The sequence below is a fragment of the Anolis carolinensis genome, chromosome 5 (assembly GCF_035594765.1).
Source record: "Anolis carolinensis isolate JA03-04 chromosome 5, rAnoCar3.1.pri, whole genome shotgun sequence".
Lineage (NCBI taxonomy): Eukaryota > Metazoa > Chordata > Lepidosauria > Squamata > Dactyloidae > Anolis > Anolis carolinensis.
In genome coordinates, this window is record NC_085845.1 from 27,115,073 (window position 1) to 27,131,142 (window position 16,070).

Here is a 16,070-nt window from a genome sequence, read left to right on the forward strand (position 1 = left end):
GCTTTGAAAAAGAGTTGCATATCCCATCCACTTCAAAATACAACTCCTTTTGGGGAAAGGAAAGCCTGCCTTTCTGCCTTGCCTTGTGTGTGTGTCTGCAGGGACGCTTTGAAAAAGAGTTGCATATCCCATCCACTTCAAAATACAACTCCTTTTGGGGAAAGGAAAGCCTGCCTTTCTGCCTTGCCTTGTGTGTGTGTCTGCAGGGACGCTTTGAAAAAGAGTTGCATATCCCATCCACTTCAAAATACAACTCCTTTTGGGGAAAGGAAAGCCTGCCTTTCTGCCTTGCCTTGTGTGTGTGTCTGCAGGGACGCTTTGAAAAAGAGTTGCATATCCCATCCAGTTCAAAATACAACTCCTTTTGGGGAAAGGAAAGCCTGCCTTTCTGCCTTGCCTTGTGTGTGTGTCTGCAGGGACGCTTTGAAAAAGAGTTGCATATCCCATCCACTTCAAAATACAACTCCTTTTGGGGAAAGGAAAGCCTGCCTTTCTGCCTTGCCTTGTGTGTGTGTCTGCAGGGACGCTTTGAAAAAGAGTTGCATATCCCATCCAGTTCAAAATACAACTCCCTTTGGGGAAAGGAAAGCCTGCCTTTCTGCCTTGCCTTGTGTGTGTGTCTGCAGGGACGCTTTGAAAAAGAGTTGCATATCCCATCCACTTCAAAATACAACTCCCTTTGGGGAAAGGAAAGCCTGCCTTTCTGCCTTGCCTTGTGTGTGTGTCTGCAGGGACGCTTTGAAAAAGAGTTGCATATCCCATCCACTTCAAAATACAACTCCCTTTGGGGAAAGGAAAGCCTGCCTTTCTGCCTTGCCTTGTGTGTGTGTCTGCAGGGACGCTTTGAAAAAGAGTTGCATATCCCATCCACTTCAAAATACAACTCCCTTTGGGGAAAGGAAAGCCTGCCTTTCTGCCTTGCCTTGTGTGTGTGTCTGCAGGGACGCTTTGAAAAAGAGTTGCATATCCCATCCACTTCAAAATACAACTCCCTTTGGGGAAAGGAAAGCCTGCCTTTCTGCCTTGCCTTGTGTGTGTGTCTGCAGGGACGCTTTGAAAAAGAGTTGCATATCCCATCCACTTCAAAATACAACTCCTTTTGGGGAAAGGAAAGCCTGCCTTTCTGCCTTGCCTTGTGTGTGTGTCTGCAGGGACGCTTTGAAAAAGAGTTGCATATCCCATCCTGTTCAAAATACAACTCCTTTCGGGAAAATAAAAGCTTGCCTTTGTGGCTTGCCTTCCCCTGGGCTACGGGTGTGTGTGTGTCTGCCAGGAACGCTTTGGGAAAGAGTTGCATATCCCATCCTGTTCAAAATACAACTCCTTCGGGGAAAATAAAAGCTTGCCTTTCTGCCTTGCCTTGTGTGTGTGTCTGCCAGGGACGCTTCCTGATTTTCCCAAGACAACTTTGGGAAAGAGTTGCATATCCCATACTTTCCTGTAGAACTGGAAAGTACAGGTATCCCCTTGTAAATAAATAAAACTAACTAAATGTTATAGACTACGCTTTTGCAACAGTACATTGGCCAGAATATAACACGTTGCCAATCAAGATTCAACAAATATTTCCCACCAGTAACACAACACCTAACCATCATCCCTTCTGTTACCTTAAAACACTCCCCTTGACATGAAGCGCTCAGCTGTACGCGGGTCTGGGGGAGCAAGTCCTAGTAGTGGTCAAGCCACGGCCAGGACACTGTGGGGGGCCAAAAAAGTTAAGGTGGGTCCCATACGTCTGGAACGACGAACTATGGGAGTGGGTGGACTTGATGAAGAACCAGGCTGTTCTAATGCAGACAGTTCACAGGCATCCACCCGGAGCCGGCTGTCGCATGGAGCTGAGACAACTGGACGATCATTGGAACATACAGGTGTTGCCGTCCTGGAACTACAGGTGGTGGATAGTGAGGATATAGATAACCCCACCCCTCCACCCGCTACTGACAGTGAGGAGGAGGTAGAGGAGGTACTACCATCAAAACGTAGACTTCCTCATGCTGCTGAAAGGGTGCCCACGACTCCCATCTCTGAGGGCGTCGCCACAGTGGCTGTGGGGAGGCCAAGGTCATTTATTTGGGACCATTTCCATGTCCACTCTCAGAGTTCTACTTTGGCAGTTTGTAGACACTGTGGGGCAAATATCAGCAGAGGCAGAGACACGAGACATCTTGCGACCTCGGGGTTGAGCTCTCACATGAAGCGACACCATCCCTCCATTTCGCTGAGAGGGGGAACTGCAAGCCCTTCCAGTGGCAGCCTTAGCACGCAAAGTTCACCAGGTGAAGATAGTGGAAGGCGGACACAGTCCACCATGGAGGATTGGGCCATTCCATTACCCAGAAAGAAAACGGGGGAAACATTGCTCACACCCCAGCAGATAACCCAAACTGTGGGAGAGATGATTGCCCTAGATCACCATCCCTTCCGCCTGGTAGAACAAGAAGGCTTTGTACGCCTTATGAAACGACTGTGCCCCCGCTACAAAATCCCCTCCCGTCACACCTTTTCCAGAAAAGTAATTCCCGGCTTGTACGAGGGCTGTAAGGAACGCATTATCCACATGTTGCGTAGCGCCATGGGAGGACACATCCATTTTACCTCTGATATTTGGTCAAGCTTGGGAGGAGGCCACTCCTACCTCTCTCTCACGGCACATTGGTGGGAGAAGGAAGGCACTATGGATACATCCCATCGTTGGGCACTCCTCGCATTGGAGGTAGTTGATCGTGATCACAAGGCAGAGACCATCTGCAACTATCTGGAAAACATGATGGGGGAATGGATGCAGTGTAGGCCGGAAGAAATGAGGAGGGGCTTTATGGTGACGGACGCAGGGAAAAATATGATCAAAGCGGTTGAAAGTGCCGGGTTTCAGAATGTGTCCTGCATGGCCCACTTGCTTCACAATACCGTCAAGGAAGGTTTAAAGAGCCAGGAAGAGCAGTCGGGCAGCAACACAAACATCTCCCTGCTGATCGAGCGCTGTAGAAAGATCGCGGGCTACTTCCACCGGAGCATCAAGGCAGCCCGGCAGCTGAGAGACAGGCAGAGCCTTGAAGGCCTCCCGCAGCACAAGCTACTCCAGGACGTCTCGACTAGGTGGAATTCAACCTTAAAAATGCTCGAACGCATGGTCGAGCAGCAGAAGGCGGTACACGGCATCTCCCTCACTTTGGTTGCGCCTGTTAGCAAGCTTGTTCCAACTAAGCAAGAGTGGGACACCATCTCCCAGCTAGTAGACGTACTAAAGCCATTCAAACATGCCACTGAGACACTTTCGGAATCAAAAGCTCTTCTGAGCCAGGCAGTGCCCATGGTCTTGAGGCTAAGGAGGCACCTAGAAAGGCTTGGTGCCGGTCGAACAATTGACTCCCTGGCTGGACCGCTGACACCGCCGGTCCTGGAGGTGGTGAGGAGGTTGTCCTTTGCTGTACGGAAACGGCTAGAGCCACTTCTTTCCAGCAAGGTCCATATGCTGGCGGCCTTGTGTGATCCACGGCTAAAGTACAACGTCTGCCCAAAAGACTTTACCATGTGGAAGGCCCAACTTGTAGACCTTGTGAGGGAGGTCTTTGCTGCCAGGGTGGAGGAAACGGGCACAGCGGCCCCTCTTCCAGAACTGCCTGTCACCCCAAGCACTAGCGCTAGTGGCGAGACGGAAAGTCCCGCGGAGCCGGTAGGGGGTTGCCGTAGGGATACGGATCTCCAGCCGCGAACAGGAAACGTTTTCTTTGCAGAGACGGTGGCCATACTTGCCTGCTCTGAAGAATCCTCTTTGCTGGCTTCTGCTCAAAAGGTAGACTCGGCCGAATGCTCGGTCAACAGGTACTTTGAGGAGCCTCCGGAGATAATTTCTTGTGATCCATTGTCCTATTGGGCTTCACGCGAACACATGTGGCCGGATCTGTCGCACGTAGCCCGCCAGTTCCTCAGCTGTCCTCCCACCAGCGTCCAGAGCGAAAGGGTCTTCAGCATAGCGGGAGATGTAGTCACGCCCCACCGCAGCTTGCTGGACCCTCAAACAGTTGAGAAACTTGTTTTCCTGAAGGCCAACCTTCCTGTGTTGAATTTCCCAGATTTGGATTTTGAGACCGACTGCTCCTAGAGCAACAGTTCTCGTCCTTTAACCAACTCTGCTTCAGAGTAACTTTGGCCAATTTTTTTGGGCGTCCGGGCGGGGGGGTGGCCCCTTTGGACTCTGTCCAACAACTCTCTCCTCTATCCTACAATGCTTTCCTCTCTCTTTTCCCTTCCTTTCTCCTCTTTTTCATCACTCGACGTTGCCCCACTGACGTTTTTGGGTTCATCCATCTCAAGGGGCCGTTTCACGAATCATGTAATCATGGAATCATAGAAAAGTAGAGTTGGAATAGAACTCATGGGCCATCGAGTTCTCCCCCAAGAAAGACGCAGGAAGTATCATTCAAAGCATCCCCGACAGATGGCCATCGAGCCTATGCTTAAAAGCTTCAAAAGAAGGGGCCTACAACACAGTCCGGGGGAGACAGTTCCACTCCCGAACAACCATCGCGGAGAGAAGTACTATCTTTCATTTGTCCCTGTTGAACTTAATATACTTTTGGCCCATCTCTGTATTCGGAAGTTACAAAACGTTTTCTCTCATGTAATACTGGCTCTGTAGAGGTTGAAGGATATTCTGTGGAAAATTAGACCATAAAAGCCAAGGTAGATAATGCTTCCTCTTTGTGTTCTGTTCGGATTTCATTCAATTCCCTTTTTATTTGGGGGGGGGGGAAATATTACCATCACGAGCCATGACTGTTTGGTCTTCTACAGATCCTCGCAGCTCCTGTACAGAAAGAGCACTGTTATATTTGATGTGGATACTTCAGATAATCATTTCAGGTGTAGGAATACGCCAGACTCTCACTTTACAGAGGTATACGATCTGTCCATCTGAACCTTTGAGGATGTCTTTATCCACTGGAATTAATACACCTCGACTTGGGACAGAACTTCTCTAAATTGTCATCTTTCAGTGTCCCATTGTCTAGAGCGGGTGTGGTTGCCGCAGTGGTCATGGGACGGCCGCCTTTGGGTCCCCTAGCCCTCTGCCCGCTTACGCGGAGGGTGCCTTTATAACTCGGAGGGGGGAATCATCAAAGACAGTGGTACTCCTCCGCCTTTGCCAGCATTTCTCCAAATGGTTGTCTAGTGTCCCTTCTCCTTTATATGCCGTGGTCTACGCTGTGGTCGTTAAACGGCCGCTTTTGGGTCCCCTCCCCCTTTGACCTGGCACGCAGAGGGTGCCGTTCCCCCTTCAGGACGTGTGCCTTGCGGCTGCTTTAGAAGTTTGGGCGCAGGTTACGCCGAGTGGAAAATTGCCTTTTGCTGGCTTGTTGGGAAAACGATAGAAGAGGTACACGGCCTTCCCCTTGGGTGGTGGGGTGTTGCTGTGGGTAGAGGCTTAAATCGCAAAAACAAAAAACTTTGTGGGAGGGCCGTGCCGAATTCTCCGGGATGCATGCCGGCCAACTGTGGCCGGCTGGCTCAGGGTGGGGTCTTTGCTGCCCTTTGTTTTTTCCCCTTACTTTTCTTTTCTTTTTGCTGCCTCTCGGACTACGTGACGCCAGACTCTAGAGGTATATGCCCTTCCCCCTTCAGGGCGTGTTCCTTTGCGGCTGCTTGCAATGTGTGGGCACAGGTTACCCAGAGTGGGAACAGCCTTTTGCTGGCTTGTTGGCAGGACGATAGAAGAGGTACACGGCCTTCCCCTGGGGTGGTGGAGTGTTGCTGTGGGTAGAGGCTTAAATCGCAAAAACAAAAAACTTTGTGGGAGGGCCGTGCCGAATTCTCCGGGATGCATGCCGGCCAACTGTGGCCGGCTGGCTCAGGGTGGGGTCTTTGCTGCCCTTTGTTTTTTCCCCTTACTTTTCTTTTCTTTTTGCTGCCTCTCGGACTACGTGACGCCAGACTCTAGAGGTATATGCCCTTCCCCCTTCAGGGCGTGTTCCTTTGCGGCTGCTTGCAATGTGTGGGCGCAGGTTACCCAGAGTGGGAACTGCCTTTTGCTGGCTTGTTGGCAGGACGATAGAAGAGGTACACGGCCTTCCCCTGGGGTGGTGGAGTGTTGCTGTGGGTAGAGGTTTAAGTCACAAAAACAAAAAACTTTGTGGGAGGGCCGTGCCGAATTCTCCGGGATGCATGCCGGTCAACTGTGGCCGGCTGGCTCAGGGTGGGGTCTTTGCTGCCCTTTGTTTTTTTCCCTTACTTTTCTTTTATTTTTGCTGCCTCTCGGACTACGTGACGCCAGACTCTAGAGGTATATGCCCTTCCCCCTTCAGGGCGTGTTCCTTTGCGGCTGCTTGCAATGTGTGGGCGCAGGTTACCCAGAGTGGGAACTGCCTTTTGCTGGCTTGTTGGCAGGACGATAGAAGAGGTACACGGCCTTCCCCTGGGGTGGTGGAGTGTTGCTGTGGGTAGAGGCTTAAGTCGGAAAAAAAAAAACTTTGTGGGAGGGCCGTGCCGAATTCTCCGGGATGCATGCCGGCCAACTGTGGCCGGCTGGCACAGGGTGGGGTCTTTGCTGCCCTTTGTTTTTTTCCCTTACTTTTCTTTTCTTTTTGCTGCCTCTCGGACTACGTGACGCCAGACTCTAGAGGTATATCCAATTCCCCCTTCAGGGCGTGTTCCTTTGCGGCTGCTTGCAATGTGTGGGCGCAGGTTACCCAGAGTGGGAACTGCCTTTTGCTGGCCTTTGGGTAAAACGATAGAAGAGGGTGGAATGATCAAAGACAGTGTTACAGTCTCCCATCACCCTGAGAGGCTGTGATTGACGCTATTGCTGCGGAACGGCCGCCTTTGGTTCCCCTTGCCCACTGTCCGCGCACACGGACGTTGCCGATTGCCCGTCAGGGCGTGTGCCTTTGCGGCTGCTTTCAAGGTGTTGGCAGAACGTTTCGCCGAGTGGTAAATGTTTTTTGCTGGCCTGTGGGTAAAACAATAGAAGAGGGTGGAATGATCAAAGACAGTGTTACAGTCTCCCATCACCCTGAGAGGTTGTGATTGACGCTGTTGCTGCGGAAAGGCCGCCTTTGGTTCCCCTTGCCCACTGTCCGCGCACACGGACGTTGCCGATTGCCCGTCAGGGCGTGTGCCTTTGCGGCTGCTTTCAAGGAGTGGGCGCAAGTTCCGTCTCGTGGAAACTGTTTCTTGCTGGTCTGTTGGTAATAACGAGGGTGGAGTGATCACAGACTGTGGGACAGTGTCCCATTCACCTTAAAAGGAAGTGTACTCAACGATGTGGCGGCAGAACGGCCGCCTTTGGTTCCCCTTGCCCACTGTCCGCGCACACGGACGTTGCCGATTGCCCGTCAGGGCGTGTGCCTTTGCGGCTGCTTTCAAGGAGTGGGCGCAAGTTCCGTCTCGTGGAAACTGTTTCTTGCTGTTCCCCTCGCCCTCTGGCCGCGCACGCGGAATCACTGAAAGAAGTGGGACACCTTGGCCTTTACCACTTCTCAAAATTGTCTTCTTTTACTGTACCATTGCCTTGTGCGGGTGTAGTCGAGAGCATGTGATGATAATCTTACGCAGAGTAAGAAGTAGAGAATCAATCCACTCAGAATCTCTTATGCTATTAAAAACAATTACTTAATAATGCCTTCATGTTTCCTTTGGAATCCACATTTCTGCTTTGTTTCTACTTTGAATTACTTTCTACTACATTACACACTATATCTTTCATAATTGTACTTCCTCAAGTTTACTTAAACTGTATGTATACCAACCAACTGAAGTCATTTCCCTCTATCCAGGTCATCTGCAGGAGAACTTTAATAACCCCTGAAGAACACACTAGTCTTACCTGCAGTGGAACTGCATGGAAACATGTGCCTAACATCAGAGCCTTAAAACCTTCCCCCTCCAAAAAGCATTATAGGTCTGTGTGGTCGTTTGTAGCCTATTTAAGAATAGCTTGACAGGCCAATAGTATTTCGCACTGTATAGTTTTTTAACTGTCAAACTACCTCCTCTTCAGTCCTCGGACTCGAGCCGTGTTTTTACACCACTGTTTTTTAAGCTGGTAATGCTGTATGCTGACTGTGACTTCAGTTATATCTTATGTCTTATTGACCCAACATGAACACAGAAGAGTCTCACTGATCAAAGCCAAACGGGCCTACCACTGCTGAAATAAGCAGATTTCTTGGATTGGACTTGTTGAAGAAAAGCATATAACACATCATATCAGGTTATTATTATCCAAATAAAGCACCATAAATGCATGTTATACAACCAAGGAGACATAAGAAGTCGTTCTATATGCTGAAATGATATGTTGCTATTGCTTACTTTATGAATTTAGCTTCAAAATATCACAATATAATGGAATCATTGACTACAGAAATGGCTAGATTTTTCCAGAGGCTAGACGGTTTGCTGTTATGGAGTGTATCTTTGTGTCATGGGTTGTGGTGTGTGGGCGTGGGGCCGGCCAACGGTGGCCGGCCCCCCGGGTCTGATGGGCTTGGGCCCACATTTTGAAAGCAGACGTGAAGAAAGCATGACCTTCCCCCTCTGGGTTCAGCGGTGTGGGCGTGGGGCCGGCCAACGGTGGCCGGCCCCCCGGGTCTGATGGGCTTGGGCCCACGTTTTGAAAGCAGACGTGAAGAAAGCATGCCCTTCCCCCTCTGGGTTCAGCGGTGTGGGCGTGGGGCCGGCCAACGGTGGCCGGCCCCCCGGGTCTGAGGGGCTTGGGCCCACATTTTGCAAGCAGACGTGAAGAAAGCATGCCCTTCCCCCTGTGGGTCCAGCAGTGTGGGCGTGGGGCCGGCCAACGGTGGCCGGCCCCCCGGGTCTGAGGGGCTTGGGCCCACATTTTGCAATCAGACCTGAAGAAAGCCTGCCCTTCCCCGTGGGTTGCGGCGTGTGGGCGTGGGGCCGGCCAACGGTGGTCGGCCCCCCGGGTCTGAGGGGCTTGGGCCCACATTTTGCAAGCAGACGTGAAGAAAGCATGCCCTTCCCCCTGTGGGTCCAGCGGTGTGGGCGTGGGGCCGGCCAACGGTGGCCGGCCCCCCGGGTCTGAGGGGCTTGGGGCCACATTTTGCAATCAGACGTGAAGAAAGCCTGCCCTTCCCCGTGGGTTGCGGCGTGTGGGCGTGGGGCCGGCCAACGGTGGCCGGCCCCCCGGGTCTGATGGGCTTGGGCCCACATTTTGCAAGCAGACGTGAAGAAAGCCTGCCCTTCCCCGTGGGTTGCGGCGTGTGGGCGTGGGGCCGGCCAACGGTGGCCGGCCCCCCGGGTCTGAGGGGCTTGGGCCCACATTTTGCAAGCAGACGTGAAGAAAGCCTGCCCTTCCCCGTGGGTTGCGGCGTGTGGGCGTGGGGCCGGCCAACGGTGGCCGGCCCCCCGGGTCTGAGGGGCTTGGGCCCACATTTCCTTTTTTTTGGTCTTCTCTCTCTTTCTCTGGGAAGGGTGCCGGCCAACGGTGGCCGGCCTAGTATTTTAAAGTGTGGGCCTTTTTGGCGGTGGCTTTTTCTGTCTTTTCTTTGGTCTTTGCTGCCTCTCGGCCTACGTGGCCGAGTTTCCCCGATGTACCGCCTCTCTCTTCTCTCGCCGGCTGTCGTTCTTTAGCCCTTTATGCTATTTTGCACAGAAGCCTCCTTTGGGGCGGTGTCCTCTGGTTTTTTTTCTCTCTCTCTCAGGGATGCGTGCCGGCAAACAGTGGCCGGCCCGGCTTAATGTATGGGCCTTGTCGCCTGTGGCTTTTTTCTTTCTTTTCTTTTCTTTTCTTTTCTTTTTGCTGCCTCTCGGCCTACGTGGCCGAGTTTCCCCCGATGCACCGCCTCTCTCTTCTCTCTCGGCTGTCGTTCTTTACCCCTTTGTGCGAGTTTGCACCGAAGCCTCCTTTGGGGCGACGGCCCCTCTTTCTTCCTGTCTGGGAATCGTGCCGGCCAACGGTGGCCGGCCTAGTATTTTATAGTGTGGGCCTTTTTGGCGGTGGCTTTTTCTGTCTTTTCTTTGGTCTTTGCTGCCTCTCGGCCTACGTGGCCGAGTTTCCCCGATGTACCGCCTCTCTCTTCTCTCGCCGGCTGTCGTTCTTTAGCCCTTTATGCTATTTTGCACAGAAGCCTCCTTTGGGGCGGTGTCCTCTGGTTTTTTTTCTCTCTCTCTCTCTCTCTCAGGGATGCGTGCCGGCAAACAGTGGCCGGCCCGGCTTAATGTATGGGCCTTGTCGCCTGTGGCTTTTTTCTTTCTTTTCTTTTCTTTTCTTTTCTTTTTGCTGCCTCTCGGCCTACGTGGCCGAGTTTCCCCCGATGCACCGCCTCTCTCTTCTCTCGCCGGCTGTCGTTCTTTACCCCTTTGTGCGATTTTGCACCGAAGCCTCCTTTGGGGCGACGGCCCCTCTTTCTTCCTCACAGGGAAGCGTGCCGGCCAACGGTGGCACGCCTAGTATTTCAACGTGTGGGCCTTGTCGGCCTACGTGGTCGACGTGTTTCCCACGATGCACCGCCTCTGTCTTCTCTCGCGGCTGTCGTTCTTTACCCCTTGGTGCAATCTTGCACAGAACCCTTCTTTGGGGCGGCGGCCTCTATTTCTTCCACTCAGGGAAGCTTGCCGGCCAACGATGGCCGGCCTAGTATTTCAGTGTGTGGGCCTTGCCGGATGTGGCTTATTATTTCTTTTCTTTTATTTTCATGAAATCAGCGGGGGAGGATGGGCGGGTTGTGTTTCCACAGAACACCACTCAAAGAAACAGTTAGCGGTATCCTATACTGTTCTAAATTGCTCGACAACATAATGATAGAATCATAGAAACATGGCACCAAACATCATATAATCATAAAGCTAGAAGAGACCATCCAGTCCAACGCCATTCTGCCATGCAAAAACAATATACAGTAGAGTCTCACTCATCCAACACTCGCTTATCCAATGTTCTGGATTATCCAACTTATTTTTGTAGTCAATGTTTTCAATATATTGTGATATTTTGTTGCTAAATTCGTAATTACTACGTAATATTACTGCGTATTGAACTACCTTTTCTGTCTAATTTGCTGTTAAACAAGATTTTTTGGGGCTTAATTTGAAAAATAACCTAATTTGCTGTTCAAAAGGCTTTTCCTTAATGTCTCCTTATCATCCAACATATTTGCTTATCCAACGTTCTGCTGGCCCGTTAATGTTGGATAAGCGAGACTCTACTGTATCCAGAAATATCTGGTGCTGTAACCGATATATCATTTACCGTCCCGGAATACTAGCCAGATGGCCCATGAATGGTCACAAAAGTCATAGAAATATGGTCACAGAAGTCATGGAATAATAGAAACATGGTCCCTAAAGTCATAGACTCAAAGAACCAAGTAACAGAATCATCCCAAAAGTCCTAGAATCCTAAAATGATAGAATCATAGAGTCATGGCGCCAAACATCATAGAATCATAAAGGTAGAAGAGACCATCCAGTCCAATGCTATTCTGCCATGCAAAAGCAATATAACACTCTTGCAGGCTTCATCATTACTGGATCCGTCCTTCAGGACTTTTGCAAACGTTGGATGTGCAATGTTGCTATTTCATCCAAGGCAGAAATTCAACTCATTCTTGGATGGACAAACAGAACCACAACTGCTAACGTTCCCTTAAGGCAGTGTTTCTCAACCTGTGGATCTCCAGGTGTTTTTACCTACAAGTCCCAGAAATCCCAGCCATTTTACCAGCTGTTAGGATTTCTGGGAGTTGAAGGCCAAAACATCTGGGGACCCACAAGTCGAGAACCACTGCCTCAAGGGAGAAACTGTGGCATTACCTCCGAAGTTAAAAAATTGGAAAAACCAAACTCTTCCTTGAAAAGCTGTGATTGTCTAGACATGTGGGGGTTAAATCTAGGGCAAAGGAGGGTAAAAATAGATGGGAGGGTCCAATGTGAAAGGTTTGGAACCCCTCCCCTTATATATAAAACAAAGACTCCGCCTCCAATATGTGGCATTCAGTGTGTGTCCACACCAGGGTAGAATTGGCACCATGCTCTCCAGATCAGCCATGCACGTGCCACATTATGCCCCTTCCATGTTCAGGGAGTTTGACAGATGGAAGGGCTATCTGAGCCTTGCAAAAGTGGTTACGGAGATCATCGCGGAACGCAAGAAGGTCCCATTTCCATCTCAGAGTTGGGACACAATGGAGTACGACATGCAGCTAGTCCTCAACGAGGACAACTTTGAAACAGCATCACAATGGGTTAATGGAAGCAGTTCCAGCAGCAAGAGCTCCAAAGGTAGTGCCAATGGCCAGGCTTCCCAAAACAAGGAGATTTGCAATTTCTGCAAACACAACGGGGAATCCAAGCAGGTCTATTCGTCCCACCGGCTGAAGGGGATGGACGGCACCGTGGAGTGCCCCATCTTGCGCAAATACACCTGTCCGCTCTGCGGTGCCACGGGCGAAAAGGCCCATACTTTAAAATACTGCCCACTGAGCCAAGGGAAGAGGTCGCTGTATCGCAAGTGCGGACGTAACTCGGCTGGACGCAAGGTGAGGAGATAAGAAGATCAGGAGAAGACCGAAGCATTTATTCTTAGTTTTAGTTTGACTTTGTAAAAGAACAACATTTGATTTCGAGCATCATTAACACTCTTTACATTTCCTCCCACTTTGTTTCAGGTTTGGAGAATGGAAGCCCAATTCTCTTAGACTACATTTGTGAGTCCAGAAATGTTTTTTTATGTATATTGTTGCCTTCTTTCACATTTGTTGTACCTAGGTTAATTATATTGTGTTTCTTTTAGATGTGTCAGTTGCCTAGTGTGATGACTCATGGGCCCTGCAGTCCTATTCCTGACAGTATTGTGGCAGATGAGGAGGAAAATATGGAGTTTTCCCCAGATTTCCGGTCGGAGTCAGAGCCTTGGCAGCTGCCTGAAGTTCTAGTCCAAGAACCAATTAAACCTGACCTTGGTGGGAACTCTCCCCCTTATGGGAGAAAACAGGCTTACACGACTGATAGAGGATCGAGAGAAAAATTTAGAAGTAGTGCTCGCCTTGCTGCCAAATATGCCACTGATTAGAGGTATTTCCCCTGAGAAAATACGGGGAGTCTTGCACCTGCAAGCTGGTTTCCTTCGCTCCCTGTTCTCTAGGGAAAGTGATTGTTGTTTGGGGAAACGAGACCCAATATAGGGAAATTGCGCGAAGGATTCCTTGCGGAGTCAATTCGTCAGCTCCTGGAGAGAGGTCATGTGTGTGTGGACTTCGAATCCTGTTCCTTGCCTCCTGAATCTAGTTCCAAGCCTTGTCCTCGTCTCACGGATTTACCACAGATCTTGTTCCATGCTTCAAGTTGCTTTGCCTTTAGCCACAGCTCCAGCCACGTTCCAAGTAACTTTCAGCCTTGTGTCAAGCTTCATTGGATTCAAGACTTTTTCTGTTTTCCCAACGCTTTGCTTGGCAAAGCGTGTGTTGCGGTTATTGGATTATAATCTTTGGACTCTAATATTTCATATTGGACAATAATCTGCTGGACTATATTTGGCCTCATTTGAAAGGTCTGCTTCTGAACTTTATTCTACACTTGTTTTTATTGACTTTATATATTCCTTTAATAAAGATATTAGATAGAATCTGGCCTCAGTGTATGGTTATTGGTGCCCAGCAGCCTAGATCCTGACACCTTGTATCATGCTTTTTTATACATATAATCATGTTTTTTACATATGTAATATCACGTTCCTTTGACATCTGTAATTGCCTTATATCATATTTTATATTGTGTTTTATATATGCAGTTACTTTACATGTTTCTTTTATGTATGGATGTATAATTTTTACATGTTTAATTATATTATTTGCAACTATAATTGCCTAATATCATGCTTCTTTTATATATGCAATGACATCATGTTTATTTAACGTATATAAGTGCCTTATATCATGTCCGGGTTATCATGTGTGTCTCCAGAGGGATGCAGCCCTATCCTTTGCAGGGAAAATATAGAAATATCTTCTAAATGGCTACTGTCTAGAATTTTGTTTTGTAAAGAAAGGAAAAGTTTATATGCTATTGGAAAGAAAGATACTATTTTATGTTTAAATTTTGGAAAGGAATAGAATTGGTTATTATTACTGTGGTCTAACCTTCAATTGTTTGCAAGTTGTTCTAAAGTTTGGATCGTAGAGTTTAATAAACAGAGTTTATGGTTTTGGCATCAAAACTGTTCATGTTGTGCTTAAATGGGATTGAATTTTCTTTAATTTGTGGCCCATAATAGGCTGGTTATAAGCCTGATCTGGAAGGCAGCCAAGGCAAAGACCATTGAGCTGCTGAACTTGCAGACTGAAAGGTCCCAGGTTCAAATCCCGGGAGCAGAGTGAGCGCCCGCTGTTAGCTCCAGCTTCTGCCAACCTAGCAGCTTGAAAACATGCCAATGTGAGTAGATGAATAGGTACCGCTGTGGCGGGAAGGTAATGGCACTCCATGTAGTCATGCCGACCACATGACCTTGGAGGTGTCTATGGACAACACTGGCTCTTGGGCTTAGAAATGGAGGTGAGCACAACCCCCAGAGTCAGACATGACTGAACTTAACGTCAAGGGATACCTTTACACACACACATATGCAGGGACTACACCAATTTAACAAAGTTTCAGCCACAAAAACAAAGTTTCTAAAGTAGAGCAATGACTTTCACAGTAAAGACAACCCAATTTAACAGGAAATAAGACTTTCAAACCAGGAACAGATTTCTGCAATTATTAAAAAATGGTTTATTATAAAAGCTATGAAAATTTGCCAAAAATCAGAGGATAAGGGAAACGTTCCACATTTTGGTGAGCTATCAGTGTTAAATGTGTTCTACCACTGTACCAAGTTTGAAGAAGATCACTCAAAAAATGAGGGCGGGAGAGCCCCCTAAGTCCCCCCCCCCTTCGGGCTGTTTTTGGGCCACCGCGCATGCGCGTCCGCCATTAACGAATTAATTTCGAAAATAACGAATTTTCGTTAATTTCGAAAAATTTTGGGGGCCAAATTCGTAATTAGCAACAAAAACGAAAAACTGCCCCCTCTAGTTTTGAAACGAGTTTAGAATCAAATTTTTCATGGATCGATCAAGCCTAGTAGGCACAGATCTGAGGTCTGTGACTTAGGCTGCATCCTTGTATATTTCTATTTAGACATATATCCCATAGAATGCAACAGGCTTTTTTTGATTTTTTTCAAATTGAGTTTACTTTTGCAGAATATGTGCAAGCAAACTTACCTTCTTTGGAAACAGAGGACTCTTCTAAAAGAGGTGGTGCCTACAGAGAGAATAGTCATTTATTCATTTCATGTTATCAATGTGCCCAGTCCCATACAAACTATCAAGAGGGAGCTCTCTCGCCCAAGAAGCTTACAATCGAAAGTTTAAACAGAGAAGGAGATAAGGTAAAAGTGGGATAAGGGGGCGGGGGAGTTACTCATGTATGTTAGACTACAATTCCCAGCATGAATAAGGGACATGTTTGGCAAAGTGCAAAGAAGTTGATGGAAAGCAGAATCCAACACCAGGGCTGGACATGAATGCAATCCAGAATGAGAATTTCATTGTACCAAAGGCACAACCTAGAACAATATGTACAACAGATAGGAAAAGAGAGATCTTTCCAAAGTGGGAGACATCCAATTGCTGAAGATGGTAGAGCTTATGAAGCAAAGAAGATGATCAAATCATAGAGCTACTTCTGTATACCTTGTGTATGTACAACAGATAGGAAAAGAGAGATCTTTCCAAAGTGGGAGACATCCAATTGCTGAAGATGGTAGAGCTTATGAAGCAAAGAAGATGATCAAATCATAGAGCTACTTCTGTATACCTTGTGTTTTTCCAGCTGGGACTGATTTACTGACTAATTTCCTTCCCTATTTCCTTCCTTCCTTCCTTCCTTCCTTCCTTCCTTCCTTCCTTCCTTCTTTCCTTCCACAATTCCCATGGCTTATTTTTGGTCCAGTAACTTTTTCAGTGTTGACTCTGCTAGCCAGGAGATTCTGGGAATTATAGTTACTTCTTTGTTGCTGTGAGTTTTTTGGCTGTATGGCCATGTTCCAGCAACATTCTCTCCTG

General features: G+C 48.5%; 1 protein-coding gene across 2 annotated transcripts in view; it reads right to left on the reverse strand.

The window, feature by feature from the left end:
* ppa2 (inorganic pyrophosphatase 2) overlaps positions 1–16,070 on the reverse strand; it is a 46,228-nt gene that overhangs the window by 1,653 nt on the left and 28,505 nt on the right. For both annotated transcript variants that reach the window (XM_062982620.1, XM_008119199.2), the window contains one exon: positions 15,228–15,267. In XM_062982620.1, the coding sequence (XP_062838690.1) occupies positions 15,228–15,267 (40 nt within the window). The remainder of the gene's footprint in view (positions 1–15,227; positions 15,268–16,070) is intronic.